A 15,147-nucleotide genomic window follows, 5' to 3' on the forward strand; every position below is an offset into this window, starting at 1 on the left:
CTGTATGGAGATGTTGAGTTATGCATTACTCGTAATACGTTACCTTGTTTTCACAGGTGTTTAGAACAATTACATTTAACTGATAACTGGTTCATACAAATCAACTGCAACATAACAAAACTTAGCAGTTATATTTAATCTAACTTTAATCGACTTATTTGAAGAACAGAGAGGCCTAGGGTGATGATATTTGGCTAGTAGCATTTAGAGAGGAATGCATGACCATCAAGTTTGTTGAAGTGATCAGTGACTGACTTAGACACACTTTCAATGTCACATAGGTAAAATGTAAATAAAGGACTCAATATTGTTTAAATGAATGACCTACCCTGATATTCAAGGTCACAGGGATCAAATGAGCCAAAAATTAAACTATTTCTTCTAAACAGCCAAGAGGCTTAGGGTGATATTTGGTCAGTAGCATGCTTTCTAGGTCACAGGGGTCAAATGTGTTAAATACCTTTAAGCAACTTATTTTCATGATCAATATTTGACCTTGTTCCAATTTTTTGGTTTAAAGTGTGACACTTACAATAGGTGAGCAATCGGGCCCATTGGGCCTTTCGTTTTATATTCAAGGAAATTTCCAAAGAATATTATATATTTGATATATATAATGTTTTCTTTATGTCAGATTTCTTGGATAGTTTCAGAAAATAGATTCTACTGAAGGGATCCAAGCCAGCGAAGAGGATTTACTTTGCTGTATAGCTTCTGTGGTAAATGTTTATGTGCTCAGTCATCAATCTCACATATAACATCATTGTTAATTCAATAATTCAAATGTTAAAAATCTATTTATGTTCCACCAAGATAGGCGGTATTTTCAAGGCACAATAAAACATAATTTATGTAGGGGTAGTTGATGTGATCGCAGAGTGTTGGGCTTGTGATCGCAGGAACCAAATTGACTGCAGCAATGACATTTTATGTACATTATTTTTTCTAGGGTAGACAAATTTAGGATATGGCAGGGGGACTTCACTTTACCATTTGACTTTTTAAAACTAACTCTTTGTCTTCTATCTGAAAATCACAAAAATTAAGTCTGGTGTAGAGAAATGTAAGGTGGGGCATGGGGGCTTCACTTTACCATAATGGTGATCAAAATAGAAACTTTTGCCATAAAACACCTACTGTATCTATCCTTATAAAATACCTATCTACGCTATGCTATAGCCATAAAATACCTATCTACCACCATAAAATACATATCTTCCCTATACCGTAGCCATAAAATACCTATTTAAACCCCCATTTTTTTATCAGTCAACAAACATGGCTGCCCTGGCCTCTGATTAGTCAAAATTTAGATATTGACTGATTTTGCTCAAATTTGTTACGTAGATGTATAATGGAACTGTGAACATCACAGCAGCTTCTTTTTTCTGATTGGACAAAATGTTCACCATTTCCTGGCCTCTGATTGATGTACTTTTTGCACCCAAAAGCAGAGTATGTTTCTTCTATAAGTTCATTTACTGATAGACATGGCTCTATCATTACGAAGATTTATTACTTGTAGTTGAGGATTTGAATGATTGTCTGTTTTATCTGTCATCAGTGTATAGAGAAGCTTGGTGGAGTTGTCATTGCCCTTGATGATGCACATTACATTGACCCCAAATCCTGGATATTCCTTCTCCGGCTCATCAATGTCCCAGGGGTCATTGTGGTCAGCACAGTCAGACCCCTGGCAGTTGAGGCACCACCTTGTTCAGCTGCATCAGAATTCTTTGACCATAAGATGGTCAAGCTTCGAGATATTGCTGGACTTGAAAGTAAATATATGACAGCATTGGCGTGCCAGCTAATGGAGGTCAGCAGGATACCCAAGGAGCTCGAACGGTCAGTGGATATTTTCAATTTTATTTACAGATTGTTAATCTATAATTTGTCGAAAAGAACTTTAATTACCAAGAACAAAGTCCCTTTATACAAAATAGTTAATAAGGAAGTTTAAAAAAAGATTCAATATTCTACAACATATTAGAGTTTAAGAATTATGACATGGGGAGCGCCCATACGTCTGTCCGTCCCAACTTTAGTTTCTGCAAGTTAACTTTCTTAAAAAGTGTTTGATTTTCATCAGAGATGAACTTAATCTGTGCATAATTCATTTGCATATCATGCTTTGATAGGTTGACAGTTTCCACTCAATAACTAAATTAGATTTGGTAGATAGTTTCCACATAATAATGTTATCATATGACCAGATTGTCATGAAAATTGGTCACTACACATATAATACAAAGACCGGCTAAATTCAAATTTGGACAAAATCTGTGAGTCTGAATAAGAATACTACACTCTGGTTGGTCGATGGTTTCCGCACAATTACGTAATAAAATATTATTGGATTCTGATGAAACTTGGTCAATGTAAAATAGCCAAAGAGGGCGAGTTTAAAGTTGATAAAAATAAGCACTTCATTATTTAGCCTAAAGCACTCTAATAGGATTTCTGCCAAATGACCTTATGAAATACTATTGAAGGACTTTGATGAAACTTGGTAAATATTCATACTTTGAGCAATATCTTCCAGTAAATAGAAACCACTCGGGGCCTCTGGTAATGATAGGACTGACAGCCTGTATTGGTTGATTGACATTCACATGGAAACCTCTGTGTTGTCAGTGGTGTTTAGTAGTACACTCCTGTTACCAACACTGAACTGAGATATCATGGCAGTATGGATAAATCAGGTGAAATAAGTTCCACTTGTTAGCCTAGACTGCTAAAGGGAACGGGTGGACATTTAAGTCATATTTTGAAGACTTTTATCACTTTGACTTTCCAAACATCAATGAAAGAATTCAGATTGCTACTGAAATTTGGAGCGATATTATGAATGAGAGTTAAAATTGTTCACTGCTTGGTACATTGAAGTCATGGAGTAAGATTCTTAAATAATCTTAATGTTCCACAAGCCTTGGGTTGAACTGAGTTGAAGAATTTTACCCATCAAGTTTATATTTGCCCATCTCGCTCCTAGGGGATGAAAGATTTCATTATCCTCAGTGGCTACAAAAAAAACGAGTAGATTTAGGGTAATCTTATCTATTCTGTAATCTATTAACATTCTGTCAAAAACGAGGATTAATGTCAGCATCTTGTTGTATATGTTAATGATTGATGTATCAGGATGCTGCGAGAAATGACCCATGGTGTGCCATCCTGGTGTGAACAGTTACTAGTGGACATGGTGGAGAAGAAACAGTTGACCATTCTGCAGGACAGTGGTCATTTTAAACACTTGGAGTCCATGGTGGCACCTCTTAGTCAGTACATCCGGCGTTTGGACACGGATGATGATACCAGTACTTTGGACATGAGGCAGTGCAATGAGATCTTCTATGATACTACCTCTGTATGTGCCATTTCTTCATTCACAATCCTCAATACCATTTTTGAAATAATGGATATTTAAGGAAACAAAGAATCTGTTAACTCAAATGATAGGACAGTATGACAAAATAATATTCAGAATTGCCAAAATCAAAGTGTTGCTCAGCTTCTTACCTTTGGATTTCTAATAGGGCCTTTTTGGGGGACTGGAATAAGAGAGGAAAAAATCCTCTCAGATTAAGTGTTGTTGATTTTTGGATGATGGGATACTTCTTTCACTTTACAGATAGATCCTCAGAAGTCAGAATCAGGCCACAACATGCTGGCAGATTTGGGTTTTCTCCATGAAAACCCCTCATTCAATCATGACGCTGAAAAGGAGGAAAAGAAATTGAAGATTGAACGGATTACAGTATTTTCTCCTGGAATAAATCCTAATGAGATTAAGGTGCCCGATTCCATGAAAGGTGCGGCACAGAATCCATGAAGTCTCATCTTGCTGTTAAAACTTGTCCCTTATAAGGATAGGTAGATTAAACCTGTTATTGGTGTAATGTACAGATGTATCTGTTAAAACTTGTCCCTTATTAGGATAGGTAAATTAAACCTGTTATTGGTTGTAATGTACAGATGTATCTGCTCAAGGTTTTCTTCCAATTCATAGCTCAGAGGAGGAGTGCAGACTACCCTCCTATCGATCAATCAATAGATATTATGTGAAAGATTTTTTTCTCAGAATCCACACTACACCCATGCCTACTTCAAACAGTGCCAAAGAACAATGTGGCAATCCCCACCCCTCCCCACTTTAAAGGAAAGTTCATCCCCACAACTCTTCATTATAGTCAAGGTACTACAACATGCATGCACATAATAATGCAAGTCCTTTAGATGATTCAGTACAGAACAGCACATGTTAGTTGCAACACATACAACTTACAAATCTTCATGGCAAGGCAGTACACTTAAAAATACCACATTGTGTCTTCTCCAGTCAGTGACCCTCATCAAACATACAACTTACAAATCTTCATGGCAAGGCAATACACTTAAAAATACCACATTGTGTCTTCTCCAGTCACTGACCCTCATCAAACATGCAACTTTCAGCCATTATGCTATTACTGACAACCTACAGTATGAATAATTATAAATATGTATTTACAATTTACACAATCTGAAATGCATTAATTTAATTGGTAATTTTTCATGTGTTCATTTGTTATGACATGAACAATGACTAATCAGTGATTTGGGTCATTAATTGACAAATTACAACCAGCTGTCTGCAAACACTTGATCCAACACACTATACTGTGCATCTGTTTATCCCCGCCGTAACAAATCTTGACCTTGAGGATTAATAGAATCCATCCCTGCGAAGTGATAAAATATTGAGCAGGAGACCCGAGGCTATGCCGAGGGTGTTTTGCTCAATATTTTATCCTGAGGGTTTGAATGACCTTATCCATACCTTTCATCAGGGATGGATTCTATGTCTTGCTTATTACCTAAAACCTGTAAAACAGCTGATCTTCTAGTAAAGTTGTAAACTGTCCGCACATTTCTCATTTGCATATGAAGCCAGAATGTCAATTGTTAATGACAGGAATGCAGATTTTTCGGTCTAGTAAGCTCTTTGTAACTCACATGTATGGAAAAGTTATTTTTCTTACCCTGGACAGGTGTATCCACACTTTTCCTGGTGTTAGATATCCTTGTCTCACCAACGGGTTATGATGGGGGGATTCAACAACAATTGTATGACGTCACATCAACAATGTATCAACGCCACAACAACAATTCATTAAACGACTTCTTCTTCTTCTTAACCACTGATTGGAATTTTACTAAATTTGACTGGAAGCATCCCTAGGTGGTGGGGATTCAAAATTGTACAAAAAGTTGGGCTGAGGGTCGGGCCAAAAGGGGGCAATTTGGCTATATTGCTTTAAGCGACTTCTTTTCTGGAACCAAGTAATGGATATCAACCATATTTGACTGGAAGCATCCCTAGGACGTGGTTTGGATTCAAAATTGTACAAATGGTGGGTCTGACCCCCAAGGGGGCTGAGGGGCAGGTCCATCAAAAAGGGTTATTTGGCTATATTGCTTTAAGCGACTTCTGTAGAACTAAGTAATGGATATCAACCATATTTGACTGGAAGCATCCCTAGGACGTGGTTGGGATTCAAAATTGTACAAATGGTGGGGCTGATCCCCCAAGGGGCTGAAGGGCGGGGCCAAAATGGGGCAATTTTGCTATATTGCTATAAATGACTTCTGTAGAACTATGCACTGGATATCAATCATATTTGATCAAAAGCATTCTTGGGAGGCAGGGATTCAAAATTGTACAACAGGTGGGGCTGAACCCCAAGAGGGCTGAAGGAGGGAGGGGGCAAAAAGTGTTATTTTGCTATGTTGCTTTAAGTGACTTCTTCTCTGGCACTAAGCAATGGATATCATCCATATTTGACTGGAAGCATTCCTAGGTGGTGGGGATTAAAAATTGTACAAATGGTTGGGCTGACCCCCAAGGGGGCTAAGGGCGTGGCCAAAAGGGGTCATAACTTTGAAACAGTTGAGATCCCCACCCCAAAACTATAAATACAAATGCTGGGCATAAAGAGACAAATGAAGTCATGATATTAGACTTGATCCTGGGGTCTGGCCACAACCCTAGGGACCTAGTTTCTGTGTCACAGCTTAGAAACAGTTGAGATCCCCAACCCATAACCATACATAAAATTGCTGGGCATGAAAAATCTAATACAGATATGGTACAAGGATTGGCCTTGGGGTCTGGCATATTCCCTTGGATCTCATTTGGAGAATCTTTTTGCCATCATTGCTTAGATATCCTGGTGAGCGATACAGGCCCTCTGGGCCTCTTGTTTACTTATGACGTCACCTAACAATGCTTTGTGACGTGATGCCTCACAGCAATTGTTTTCCCCATCGGAAGCCGGCATAGTGTATTTTCAAGGGAAACATATGGCTTTTCAGATAAAATATGAACGTTATGGGAGAAAAAGGACCCCAAACTCGTGATGGTAGGTTATCATGTTTATCTTACTCTTGTTAGTTAATTTTCAAATTGTTAAAAACACTCGGTTAACCTCATATCTTTATACAATTGGAAAATTTACTAACTTGAGTTAGATAAACATGATAACCAACCTGGACAGATGTATGCACACTGTCATCAGTATGAGATATCCTCAACTCATCTTACGGTTGAGACTGGGGGATTCCCTTATTCATAACTATGGTATGACGTCACATCAACAATACAATGGCATCACATCAACAACCCATCAATGTCACGTCAACCCTGAATTTAGCCTGTAACGTTAACATTACATCATGCATATGATACACAATAGATGAACAGGGTTAGAGAAAAAGAATCATGTGAGGGGAAAGATTCTTCAGTCACCAAACAATCGGCAAAGCCTCGTATTTGGCAACTTCAGAATCTTCCCCCTCGAGTTGAGATTCCCGTCTCTCAGTTGCCTTCCATCATTCATCCCTTTTAACTTCATGCTTTATATTTCTCTTGTTAACTTAATAATTGGCATTGTCATGACATTATAGATGTAAAACATTAGGGAATTGGTTTATGATTTCTTGTTGATATTTCACATTTTATTTCTGGATCAGAACTCATCATGACCAGGATTGATTCTATGAGGGCTTCTGAGCAGCTGATCGTAAAATGTGCTGCTGTACTTGGGACAAGCTTTTCCCGGGACATGGTAGAGACAATCCTGCCTAAAGTCCAGAGAGTGAAGGCAAGGAAATGCTTCAAACAGCTCGCCTTCAATGGAATATTTGAGTGTGCAAACATTCCAGCAGGACGATACAATCAGATGATGCAAGGACGAGACGACACAATTTCCTGGGATACATGTTATTGTGTTAAAGAAGAGAATCTCTATGTACGGGATCTGTGCAATAAAATGCGCTTTCGTAATGCTCTGATACAGCAGACAGCTTACGAAACCCTCATGGAAAGCCAGCGACTCGAACTCCATGCCAAATCAGCCGAGTATTTGGAAAAGCAGGCTGATAAATACCGCTTGAAGATTCCCTATTACTTGCTGGGGAGAATTCCTCCAAATAGTGGAACAGGATATACAGGTTCAGGTAAAGATTGTTATTAGACTGAATGTTTTGTGATTGGAAATAATTAGCTTGGGGGATCCTGACAATTGATCGGTCTGATTGGCATCATATGATAGGATAATATTGAACACAAAATAGCAAAATTGGCTGAGTATTTTTGTGTCACAATCAAATAAAGAAAGTGATATTGATGGAAAATATATTTTAGGTCACTTGCAAAAAAGTGTCATGCGACAATTGCCATTGCTATTTGCCCATTTTCGTCAAACCTTCGTTTATAAACAATTCACGTTTTTCGATTTCTCAAAATCCGCTTAACTGATTTCAGTCTAATTTCACAAAAAGCTTTAATGGCAAAATACCATTCAAATTGGTTAAAATTCTCAGACCCAGATCAAATGCTAGAATCAAATAGTTATCATGGGTGGAATGGTCCTAAGGTCTGTTGTGAGAATTGTGAATTTCATTTTCCCGGGGATCAGTTATTCCCCCCCAGGGAGGGGGTAACATTTACTATAGTTATATCTATGCCTCTCCACCCCCACCAGCAGGTAAGATAGGGTGTTTACTGGTTTGGATTTTCTGTCTGTGTTTTGTCTGTCTAGTCATAGCGTTGTTCACTGCTTGCACTACTCTTCCTAAAGTACTGCACTGATTGGAATTAAACTTATCTACTTAATTACACTTACATAGGGGTTATGAATTAAGTAGATATATCTTGGAGTATCTTCCTCTATTTTCGGGTCATATACGATTTTGTTTGGAAACATTCACAATTATCCTACCGAGGTACTACACTGATTTAAATGATACCTATAGTACCCATAACCCTAACATTGAGGGGATAGGATTAAAACAGTTCAATGAGAGTTGCCTCCTCCATGCATGGAGTAAGGCCCCTTTGTTCAAGCTCATATATTGTTGGCACTATATTCCTCCAAAAGAACTGTACCAATTTTAATAACTGGTACACATGGTAACCCTTGCATCATGGTGATGTAAATTGAAGTATAGACATTAGATACCTCCCCTATTAATGGAGCTTGGCCTTTTATGTAAAGACATTTTTCGCACTAGTTACACCTGTGAAAGAACTAAGTTAAATAAGGCGAGAGAAAGGAGAGTAGGGTATGGGACAGTTCTAGTTTGTACATTTTGGCGGAATAACACATTAGTATTTCGATTAAAACATATTTTTATTTGCATATAATATACAAAAGGGATTGGGCACAAATTGTCCAACCTATGTAAAGCCCTTTCCCAACACATTAATATATATTGTTAGCTCACCTGGTCCGAAGGACCAAGGTGAGTTATACCATACCGTGGCGTCCGTCGTATGTCCGTCGTCCATTGTTTGTACATCAACAATTGCTTTAAACGACTTCTTCTTCTTAACCACTGATAGGAATTTAATCAAATTTGACTGGAAGCATCCCTAGATGGTGGGGATTCAAAATTGTACAAATGGTTGGGCAGACCCCCCTAGGGGGCTGAGGGGCGGGGCCAAAAGGGAGCAATTTGGCTATATTGCTTTAAGCGATTTCTTCTCTGGAACTAAGTGTCGGATATCAACCATATTGGACTGGAAGCATCCCTAGGTGGTGGGGATTCAAAATTGTACAAATGGTGTGGCTGACCCCCCAGGGTGCTGAGGGGCGGGGGCCAAAAAGGGCAATTTGGCTATATTGCTAAAAAATACTTCTTCTGTAGAACAATGAACTGGATATCAATCATATTTGATCAAAAGCATTCATGGGAGGCAGGGATTCAAAATTGTACAAATGGTGGGGGCTTACCCCCTGGGCTAAGGAGTGGGGTCAAAAAAAAGTGTATTACTTGGTTGAGATCCCTACCTTATAACCATATATACAATTGCTGAGTATAAATAGAAGAATGCAGCCCCAACTTAGAGACATAATCCCTGGGTTATAACTTTAAAACAGATCCCCACCCCAAAATTATGTATACAAATGCTGGGCATAAAGAAACAAATGCAGTCATGATATTAGAATAGACCCTGGGGTCTGACCGAACCCTGACGGACCTAGTTTCTTAGTCACAGCTTGGAAACAGTTGAGATCCCCACCCTATAACCATATTATATACAATTGCTGAGTATAAAGAGGTGAATGCACATATGCTTCCAGGATGACCTTGTGTGCCCATGCCACTCCTCATTTTCCTGTGTTAATAAGACACTTCAATGTTGTGTTATCGGGGTTATTCACCCCCCTGTGTGCCCATGCCACTCCTCATTTTGCTGTGTTAATAAGACACTACAATGTAGTGTTATCGGGGTTATTCACTCCCCTGTGTGCCCATGCCACTCCTCATTTTCCTGTGTTAATTAGTCACTGCAATGTTGTGTTATCGGGGTTATTCACTCCCCTGTGTGCCCATGCCACTCATCATTTTCCTGTGTTAATTAGACACTGCAATGTTGTGTTATCAGGGTTATTCACTCCCCTGTGTGCCCATGCCACTCCTCATTTTCCTGTGTTAGTTAGATACTGCAATGTTGTGTTTTTAGAGATAATATATATATATATACCTTACCAAAGTGTGTGGCCACTGTCAGTCGTACAAAAGAACTGGAATCAAGAGTGATGCTTCAAAATTTCTTACCAAGTAGAGATATAATCCTTGAAAGAAAATTGGTTTTGTCACAGAGACTGCGATACGAAGGGCCAACTGGAAAAGGCTAGCTTTGACCCGTGTAGGGGACATCGGTAGTTACCAACAGACACGGCGTGGCAGACGTTTTGGATTCTCTCTGGACACTGAGTAAGTGTCATGTGTCTCAATGTATAATGAAATAAACATCAGCTACACAATGCCAACCCAAAACTGGATAAATTTAAGACATTGTGAGTAATATTTGGGCTCCCATTTGTTGTCCTTGGCTTGGTTACACTAAATGGTCACTACTATATATTTCAGGAAACATTATTGATTATCATCAGAAAGAAGAGTTTCCCCAAAATTGTCCATAAGGGAGAAGCAGAAAGTAACGTCTTGTCCCATTAGACCCAGTTTATGGGAGATACATGTATATATCAGGAATAGCCAGTACCTATACATATAAACCTTTGATTCATTATTATATAGAGGCATAGTTGTAAGTTATTAGCATGTTGAATTATAAGGAAGGTTTGGTATTTAGGAAAGTTATGATGAATGAGATATCTGTACATGGATCGATTCATAGATTTTATTCTGATAAAATGAGGTTCTTACATTCCAATCAGCTCTGACATAGAAAAGGAAAACACTTTTTATACGCCCGTCATCCGACGGGTCTTATTATGGTATGGGCTACGTTGACTGATGTCCAATCTCCGTCCTTTAACTTTTCTTGTCATTCATAAACATATCTTGATGAAATTTGGTACACACATTGCATACCAATGTAACTCAAACAAGTTTGATTTTTGGAAGTTTAGGTGCTTTTTGGTGTAGATATGCCCCTTTTATTGCCAAATAAGGGCATTTTGTTGTGAATGCAAGAATGTTTTTAATTTTTTTTAATCAATTCCTTTCAGATTTTGTACAGTAATGCTAGAAACAATAATGTTACACATATATTATGGGGTTTTCTGTTTCAACTTTCCACGATTTGGCATTACACTTTACATAGCAATGCTGTTCATTGTTTTTGCCGTTAACTTTTGCTTGTTTACGAGATAACTCAAATAATTATTTTTTAATTTTTGTCAAATTTGCTGGGACGTTTCATTACATGAATGCATTGAATGAGTTCTTAAATCGTGATATTTAAATGTTATATGGCAGAATTTTGTCCCTTTTTCATTGCGGGGCTATGCCATACAGATGAACTTTCCCTGATTTTGAAGTTGTCGGCTACTTCAGAGTCATATTTCCCGGACATTATCTTAATGCTTATATGACTGAACTACATGTTAAACAGTGAACATGATACCAAACTCATTACTGGTAGTATAGATAAACCTGAACTGTTGACTAGGAAGGGGGATCCCCTGGTGCAGGTACTGAGGGAACAGTTCTCACTGAACCAGACAACAGACGAGATGCTGGAATGCCTACTGCCCACCTATACAATGATTTTCTACCATTGGAAGGCAGCCAAACATTACCAGAACCTTGTTAACCAGCTCCTGGAAGCCAGCTCAGTAGCCGTTGCTATCTGCAAAGCAGACCAGGTTTGTTTAATTGTTCCATAAAATCATAATTGAACAAATTTCAAAACATTTTCTTCAGGTTGGTAAGTATTTTTACACAACCAATAAGATTTTCTATGTGATGTTTTGATGACTAGTACGGTATGTACACTGTCACCTCCATCAGACAAATGACCAGTGAAGCGTATGTACACAAAGGTGTAAAATGTGTACCAGTTGTCCACAAAATTGATGTCGATTCAGCTTTTCTATTATATAATCGAAAAATGTAAGGCAATTTAAAAACAATATGTATATGGTTCGGTACACTCTGTCCTAAAACATTTCTTTAATGTGCTAAGCCAATGGTTAACTTGATCATTTATGTGAGGCTTTTATTTTGAAGGAAACCAGGTTTCACATAAATTGGAAGTTTAACTGCCACAAAGAACTTTTTTCAGGGTAATTTTTTGGCACATTTGCTATATGATGGAAATGTCTAAAGGATAGGGGTATGGTAATTTAGCTATATTGTTTTTAAGTGACTTGTATGAAACTAACAGAATGAATATCAATCATACTGGTTGGAAGCATTTTCAGGTAATGGGAAACCAAAATTGTGAAAATTGATGGACTGACCCCCTGTGGCTAACAGACGGGACCAAGAAATGCAATTGGGCCATATTCCTATAAAGGACTTTTTTCTATAATGGTAAAAAATTGACATCAATCATATTTGGTTGGAACCATCCTCAAGTGACATGGATCGAGAATTGCACACACAGAAGGACTAAACTTCCCACCCCCACCTCTCAAGGGGCTCAGTGGCCGTGCTGAAGGGATGATGTGGCCATGTTGTTTGTATACACAGAAGGACTAAACTTCCCACCCCCACCTCACAAGGGGCTCAGAGGCCGTGCTGAAGGGGTCATTTGGCCATGTTGTTTGGACACACAGACGGACTAAACTTCCCGCCCCCATCTCACAAGGGGCTCAGTGGCCATGCTGAAGGGATAATGTGGCCATGTTGTTTGTACACACAGAAGGACTAAACTTCCCACACCCACCTCACATGGGGCTCAGTGGCCGTGCTCAAGGGCTCATTTGGCCATGTTGTTTGTACACACAGACGGACTAAACTTCCCGCCCCCACCTCACAAGGGGCTCAGTGGCCGTGCTGAAGGGATCATTTGGCCATGTTGTTTGTACACACAGAAGGACTAAACTTCCCGCCCCCACCTCACAAGGGGCTCAGTGGCCGTGCTGAAGGGATGATGTGGCCATGTTGTTTGTAGTCACAGAAGGACTAAACTTCCCACCCCCACCTCACAAGGGGCTCAGTGGCCTTGCTGAAGGGATAATGTGGCCATGTTGTTTGCACACACAGAAGGACTAAACTTCCCGCCCCCCCCTCACAAGGGGCTCAGTGGCCGTGCTGAAGGGATGATGTGGCCATGTTGTTTGTACACACAGAAGGACTAAACTCCCCTCCCCCACCTCACAAGGGGCTCAGTGGCCGCGCTGAAGGGATGATGTGGCCATGTTGTTTGTACACACAGAAGGACTAAACTTCCAACCCCCACCTCACAAGGGGCTCAGTGGCCTTGCTGAAGGGATAATGTGGCCATGTTGTTTGTACACACAGAAGGACTAAACTTCCCGCCCCCACCTCACAAGGGGCTCAGTGGCGGTGCTGAAGGGATAATGTGGCCATGTTGGGTACCCTTTGGTAGTGTGGATTTTAAATTGTTCAAATTGAATGGCTGTGGTCCTTACCTTTAACCATATCAATTGTATACAATCACTGACGGCTTCACATATTATACCATGGTGGCTAAAGAATTTAAACCCTTGGTCATCACTTTGAGATGAGTTGAGACCCCCAACATAAACTTTTGTGCAATTGCTTTGCATATCTAGATGCCCAAGTGGTCTGCCTCAGCCTTTGAATTTATTTTTTGAATGTATTTCTAATAGGCTAAGGACCTGTTGGTGGAAGTTGATGCTGTACTTAAACGCATGGAGGAAAGTGATGATGTGGATCAGATGTCCCTCATCATCCTTAAGTCAAGAGCAAACAGACTTTGGTCAAAGGTAATATCTTTCACTTTAATAGCGTAAATTATTTTTCTGTTTAAATGTGAAATCAAAGAGGCAGCTATGGCTGTGATTTTAAAGCCAAGGGTTATTTTTCAAGTTGGTCAAACATTTGATATAGCTGCCATGGTAGAAATTTTGAAAAATCTATATTAAACTTAAATTAAAGTCATTGTTTACACTTGCAAGGGACAAAATTTCCTGTATTTCCTGGTCAAAAAGAAGTGTTTTTATGTTTTGGATTGACATTTTAATTTTGATTTATTTACATCTTCCAGAACTACTTTGCAGTATCCCTTTGGCCTCTCATTGATATTTTGAATAACCAAGTAATCTCCTGCTTATGGTATATCTAAATATAGATCCTAATTGGTGAATTGTTTTTGTAAATCGTTTTACTTTCCATTGAAATATATAATAGTTCATTTATGCACATTCACACATTGTTATACGACCGTCAAATTTGACGGTAGTATTATGGTATGGCGTTGTTTGTCTGGCAATCTCCTCCTATATTTTTTCGACCGATCTCTTTGGAACTTGGTATACATTATAATCATGATATGAAGGTGTGTCTCCCTAAAAGAATTTGGATTTGACAATTTTTCCAAAAGTAATTGCCCTTTGTTCATTTCAGTATTTGTATTTTGTCGGGAGATCTCCTCCTACATTTTTTCGACCGATCTCTTTGAAACTTGGTATACATTATAATCATGATATGAAGTTCTGTCTCCCTAAAAGAATTTGGATTTGACAATTTTTCCAAAAGTTATTGCCCTTTGTTCATTTCAGTATTTGAATTTTGTCGGGAGATCTCCTCCTACATTTGTCGACTGATCTCTTTGAAACTTTGTATACATGATAATCATGATATGAAGTTGTGTCTCCCTAAAAGAATTTGGATTTGACAATTTTTCCAAAAGATTGATTGATTGATTGATTTTGTTTAACGTCCTATTAACAGCTAAGGTCATTTAAGGACGGCCTCCTCTGTGTGCAAGATGCATGCGTGTAGTGTATGTGTGTGTATTTTGGGAGGCTGCGATATGTTCGTGTTTGTCTCCTTGTGATAGCGCGGAACTGATGCCGACTTTATAGTGCTACCTCACTGAGACATACTGCCGAAGACACCCAGCAGGACGCCCCACCCGGTCACATTATACTGACAACGGGCGAACCAGTCGTCCCACTCCTAATTTGCTGAGCGTTAAGCAGGAGTAGAAACTACCATTTTTAAAGACTTTGGTATGTCTCGGCCAGGGGACAGAACCCAAAGCCTTCCTCACAGGGGCGAACGCTCAACAAATGGCCAAAAGTGAGGCATTGTCAAGGGAGACATTAGGAAGAAGAAAGTTATTTAGAAAGGAGAGAAGAGATAAGGTCCCAAATTTAGTCGCCTCTTACGATCATGCAATTGGGGGCAGCAGGT

The 15,147-nt window shown here is 39.1% G+C and overlaps 1 protein-coding gene across 2 annotated transcripts in view; it reads left to right on the forward strand.

Moving 5' to 3' along the window:
* LOC110446496 (adenylate cyclase type 10-like) overlaps positions 1-15,147 on the forward strand; it is a 79,794-nt gene that overhangs the window by 38,606 nt on the left and 26,041 nt on the right. For both annotated transcript variants that reach the window (XM_021491666.1, XM_021491667.1), the window contains exons 16-23: positions 648-719; positions 1,565-1,848; positions 3,145-3,370; positions 3,635-3,815; positions 7,015-7,500; positions 10,152-10,266; positions 11,468-11,663; positions 13,599-13,715. In XM_021491666.1, the coding sequence (XP_021347341.1) occupies positions 648-719; positions 1,565-1,848; positions 3,145-3,370; positions 3,635-3,815; positions 7,015-7,500; positions 10,152-10,266; positions 11,468-11,663; positions 13,599-13,715 (1,677 nt within the window). The remainder of the gene's footprint in view (positions 1-647; positions 720-1,564; positions 1,849-3,144; positions 3,371-3,634; positions 3,816-7,014; positions 7,501-10,151; positions 10,267-11,467; positions 11,664-13,598; positions 13,716-15,147) is intronic.

Source organism: Mizuhopecten yessoensis, unplaced genomic scaffold, assembly GCF_002113885.1.
Source record: "Mizuhopecten yessoensis strain PY_sf001 unplaced genomic scaffold, ASM211388v2 scaffold2741, whole genome shotgun sequence".
Lineage (NCBI taxonomy): Eukaryota > Metazoa > Mollusca > Bivalvia > Pectinida > Pectinidae > Mizuhopecten > Mizuhopecten yessoensis.